This window comes from Apis dorsata, unplaced genomic scaffold, assembly GCF_000469605.1.
Source record: "Apis dorsata unplaced genomic scaffold, Apis dorsata 1.3 scaffold_943, whole genome shotgun sequence".
NCBI lineage: Eukaryota > Metazoa > Arthropoda > Insecta > Hymenoptera > Apidae > Apis > Apis dorsata.
Window position 1 is genome coordinate 117,007 of NW_006264053.1, and position 6,169 is coordinate 123,175.

The 6,169-nt window shown below is 17.4% G+C and overlaps 1 protein-coding gene across 3 annotated transcripts in view; it reads right to left on the bottom strand.

Moving 5' to 3' along the window:
• Positions 1-5,208: 5,208 nt before the first annotated feature.
• Positions 5,209-6,169, bottom strand: part of LOC102671005 (hepatocyte nuclear factor 4-gamma-like) — a 108,987-nt gene continuing 108,026 nt past the window's right edge. For 2 of the 3 annotated variants that reach the window (XM_006623767.2, XM_006623768.2), the window contains exon 7: positions 5,274-5,782. In XM_006623767.2, coding sequence (XP_006623830.1) covers positions 5,274-5,782 — 509 coding nt within the window. Of the gene's footprint in view, positions 5,783-6,169 lie in introns of all 3 variants that reach the window. The other variant, XM_006623766.2, reaches the window with a different exon arrangement.

The window sequence follows — 6,169 nt, forward strand, 5'->3', positions numbered from 1 at the left end:
GAAATTTATGAAATTATATATCTTTAAAAATGCATAATACTTGTCTAGTAAAATAAGTCAATGATTATATAGATGACACAATCATGTGGAAAAAATTTCAGATTTTTTATAATTAAATATATAATTATATAATAAAAACAAAAAAAACTATATTTTAATTTGTAATTAATTTATTTATTATAAGTAATTCTGTTAACAATTTTTAATTTCTTAAATTTAAAAAAAATATATTTAATAAGTTATAATTAATTTTCAAATGTGAAGAAATATTCAGAAATAATTTCCTGTTATATTTCAAAACGATGTTATATTACTAAAAATCTTTCTACTCAAATTGTAATTTAACTGAGATTCTACATTGAATGGTTAGTAATAATTTTATATTCTGATATTATTAATTTTTTCTACATACATAAAATACATAAAAATCATATGAAAATCAATTTCATTTTTTTAAATATCGTATTTTTAATGTATTACTATTCGACATTCTTTATAAAAAATTATTAATCTACATAAGAAGTACATAAAGAAGTTATTAATCTTAAAATTATTAGGAAATATTTTAATATTTGAATTTTTTAAAATTTATTACAAAAGACAAAAACAGGTGAGTATTTCTTGCTTTTTTATTATTTATATAATTGGTTTTATAAAATTCAAATTAAAATATCTGATAAACCAAAATTCTTATTATACGACTTATGGATCCTAATTATTTGTTATAATCCGAATTTCAATTCGAGAACATACATATTTACTTAATAATACTCATAGATTCAAATAATATTTTGAACTAGAAATGAATAACTGATGATTCACGAGTTGTATGCGATTCTTCTCTTCATGGGTTTTCTCATCACACTTCTGTAAAATATGACAAATGAAACTAGGACATTATTGTATGTATATTTTGTATGTATATTTATATTATTATATGTATATTTGTCATGCAAGATAAAACACGGAAGGATATGAATTAGTAATGAAGAAATACTGAACATATTAAAGCAATAACGGAGAAAAAAATTGTTCAGATCTGTTTTAAAATAATAAAAATTTTTATAATATATATAGATTAATACTTTTTTATAAAGATCGAGCTGCATCAAATAATGTATTAAAAAATAAATTAAATTATGCTAAACTAAAATAAATTAAATTCTATTTGAAAAAGAAAATTAATCTTCATATGTCCTTAACACGTCTATTTATAAAAAAAATATTAACAACAATATATATCTTTCGAAACCATTCAATTAAATTCTATTTAAATATTTATTAATTATTTATTATCATTGTGAATGATAATAATGATAAAAATCAAGATGATCGTTTCAAAAGCACTCTATATGTAATATTATATAATTAATAAAATTATTTATAAACAAATTGATTAAACAAAATATTGTTTATTTTTTTATTTGTAATGTATATATATATATATTATTTTATTGTAATGAAAAGAAGTTCCGCAAACTTTTTTATAATTATATGTCATCTGTAATAGTGGATACATTTGGATGGATACACAAATGGATACTTTATATTGATTTGCTGGACTACAGCTAATGCAGATTTTTAATTTTTCTGTATTCATTCTAAATGAGATATATTAATTGTTAAATTTGATTAAATTGTTATCTATTGAAATCAAATTTAATTTAAATTTATAATCCCTAACATTTTTTTTAATTCTTTATAAAATAAACAAAGAACAAGTTTGGATTAATATTGGATTAACATTGAATTTAAACATTATTTCAATATGATTTTGTAGTATTAGAATTTATATTTTTTCCCATTGCTATTTCCAAATGCTATTGAAAGATGTAAACAGAAATTAATAATTTTTGATGCTTTTAAATTTATCCCAATTTTTTTAAATGTTTTTTATAGATTCTTTTAAATGATATAAGGAGGAAGTGGAATGAAACAAATATTTTTGGTTCGAACAAAATATAAAAAAATTGAAAAATTTCTAATTGACAATGTTATAAAAGTTAATTTATTATTCAATATAAAATATATAATATATTGTATTATTAAAATTATCTTGATATTTATTTATCCTATTTTTCATTGTTTAAAAAATTATATTTTGTTTTTTTGATAAATTGACTATATTAAAAACATAAGAATTTATGAATGAAATATGTGATGATAATATATATGTATATGCAATGAAATAATATTAATATTATTTTAAATGATTTTATGTGATCGAAATGATGATTTTAAATGATTGAAAAAAATGAGGACAAATGTTTAAAATAAGAATTCCTTAACATAAAATAAGTACATTTAGTACAAAATAGTAAGATGAGATTAGAATTGTAAGATTTTGAAAAGAACAGTTAAATGGACATATATATATAATTATACATAAATTTTTATTATATCTCTATCATAAATTTGATAATAGAATTAAAAATTTAATCAACAATTTAAAATATTAAACAAAATGTAATCACAAATAAATATTCAAATAATATTCAAATAATAATAATGAATAATTTCAAATACAATAATAAATAAATTAATTAATAATAGTATTCGTTAAAATGTTTCAAAATACTATTAAAAATTTTATTTTTGGTATTAAAAAAATTCTGCATTATTGTTATGAAATTGATAACGATTTGAATCATGCATACGATTGTTCATGCATGAATATTATTACAAAATAGAAAAATGATTTTCGTGGTTAAATTTTTTATTTTTGAAATTTTTACAATGTTTCTTTCAATACTTTTCATTCCATCTCTCTTTTATATTTAATAATATATAATATAATAATATAATATTTTTATCATTTTTTTAAATAAATTTTTTTAATATATGTATATATAAAATTACATATAATATATATATAATTATATATAAAATTATTATAAATAAAAAATGTTGTTTTTGTGATCTGAATGATATACATTTGGAAAAATAATTGAAATTTTAATAGCAAATAAATATGTAATTCATTTTATTTGAATTACATATATTAATTAAAAAATATGTTAGGTTTTAATATTATATATATGTTATACGTATATTAAAGAAATATCTAAACTAGTTTTGTATAAAGAGAATATTTTATTTTTTATAGAAATAAAAAATATGCATGATATTAAGATGCAAATATTTAATAAATTTAAAATATATTATTTGATTGACAAAATAACAATAACAAATAATCTTGCTTTTGATAAAATTCTAAGTTATAATTAGAATAAGTTCATTATGCAAATTATATATTTTATATTGGTACTTTACTGTATAAATAAAAATACAATGTGCAATAATAATAATTAATGTTTGTACCCTTTTTGCAGACAATATTAAAATGAATTATTTTAATAAAAATGAATATGCAAATATAAATTATGATCTTAAAAAATATATATATAAATACAATGCTTAAAATTTTGTTGCATTTTTTTAAATGAATATTTATTGAAGTAATAGAAAAATATATGATATATTAATGTTTAATATCAATTTCAAATATTTGAAATGTATGTTTAATTTCTGAGAATTATTTATAAAAATAATTATTATTATAATTAATATTTATGTATAATACAATGCTATATAATAGGAATAACAAGATATTTATTACAGTAACAAAAATATTCTTTGTAAGAATATATTATAAATAATATAATTAATAAACCCTTTGTATAAATAACAATAAACTTATTTTCTATAATAATAATAATTAAATTACATGATAATTTTAATTAGTGGTCGATTGTTTGTATAATATTTTGATTGTAAAAAATAAGATTCAATTAAATAAAAAATTTGTTCTTAAAGAAATTAAAAATTAAAAAAAAATATTTTGTTTCATTAAATATAATGTTTTTATAATATGAAAGACAATTTATATTAAAACAATAAATTCAAAGAAAAATTATTTTATAATTTTAATAACATTTATCAAATATGATCCTTAAATATTATATAATAAGAAATAAATTAATATCATTATATATTTAGATTAAGTTCCTCATAATAAAAAAATGTTATTTTTCAATCGACCAGTTTTTGATTTTATTTTATAATTAATTTGTGTTTAAAGATTAATTGAGCAATTGATTGAGCATGACTTACTCAACAATCAGAAATTTGATAACACTTCTGATGTTCTTAGTCTATTTCTGAAAATTTTTGTTAAATTATAAACAAAACTATATTAAATTATTTTGAACATATACAATGAATATGAATATCAAATTTAATAAAACTTTTTAAAGATTATCATTTAAATTGCACGGTTTTAAAAAATAGCAAATGTATATATATATACATATATATATATATATATATGTTATATATGTAAAATATAATATGTAAATAAAAATTCTATTTATTTGTATCTTTACTAAGATTATCACTAGTATTTAAAAATTGTTAAAAATGTCACTAGAGATCGTTAATAAACTGAGTTTTTTTATTAAAAAATTAGAAACAATTTTAAAAAATTAGTTTTCGTTCTGGAATCTTGTAAGAATTCTGATAACAAAAATATCTTATTATAGTTTTCGAGATCTTTAAAATTTGAAGATATAATCCTTCGTTATTATTTTTAAATATTATTTATTATTTTTAAATATTTTTAATAAATTTTTTTAATTTGTTTGAATTATAAATATTTGGAAAAATATTATTATTCAAAGAAATTCATTTATATCTTGAAATTATTTACAAAAAAAAAAAAAATTCAAATAATATAATCTTGAAGAATTAATAGAAATCTTATGTATTTTATTCAAAATAAAAAAATTATTCAATATTTAAATTTTTTAACTTTGCATCATATATTTTTAAAGTTATTATAAAAATTGTTTAATTGATATTATAAAAGTATATAAATTCTTCTATCTCTTTTTATTTTTTTTTATTATTCTTTTAAAACTTTTGTTTCAATATATTTTTAATATTTAAATTTCATTTGAATATTCAAAAAAAAAATTTTATAATAACAAAAATTAAATTCTTTTCAATTTCTTGATAGTTGTATTTCTTTTTTATATAATATTAGTTTTTATTATTTATCTAAAATATTAAAAATATAAAAATATATGTAAACTATATATTTTTACAGAATAAAATTTTTTTCATTTCTCAAAAATATGAAGATTTCATTAATTCTTTCACAAATTTTAATCTCTTAATTTGTTTTGCATTAAATTTTTTAGATTTGTAAAGATTGGAGTTCACTCTATAAGTGCTTCAAATTCTTTTAATTGTGTTTAATATCTCAAAAACTTTTAAAATGTTGATTCACTTTCAAGACTAGGCTCTTGTTTGAACATTCTAAATCCAGTTACACTAGTTACATCTTCTTGATTTTGAATAGGTGTAAGATCCCTCAAAATTATAACAGGACTTCCACTAGCCAACATATGATCTTGAGGACTTAATGGAGGTACATTGGTTGGAGTCAAAGGGCTACTTGGACTTTCATTGCTGCTTACATAACTACCAGAAGCATTTGAAATTGGAATTGGAGTTGCAACACCATTTATTTCTGCTGTTGCACCACCTAAAAGCATTTCTTGCAGCAAATTATCAATATGTGCAACTCCAAATAGTCTGACAAATTGAATTTGTTCAATCATTTGCCAAGAGATGGATTGCAGAGCTGGTAAGGTTAGAAGGATCTCACCAAACCGGCCACGACTGTCATATTGTCGATCACTTATATAATCCTCCAAGTTGATCTGAATTTGATAACGCAACTGCTTGATTCGTTGTGGTTCACTTAAGCCTTTTGCATCTATTAACAGAAAAAATAAAAGTTTTAGATCAAAAAAGATATTAATGACATTTATTATTTGAATAAAAAATTAAATTTATTACAAAACATTTTTCACATATATAAATAAAAAATTAAAGGTGAAAACTTTAATTTAGATAATATTTATGAAGAGTATAAAATGTTTCAAAATAAGTTAATAAATAATGAATATAAAGATAAAAATATAAAAATCAAAAAATAAATAAATCTTGTTATATAATTTTAATATTTAATTACATAATAGTATTTAATAATATTAGCTATAATATTTTTTTAAATATAATTTCGTTATTTTAAAAAAATTAAAAATTTTATTGTAGATTACATTATAGAATCATAATTATATATATGATAATTTATATTATC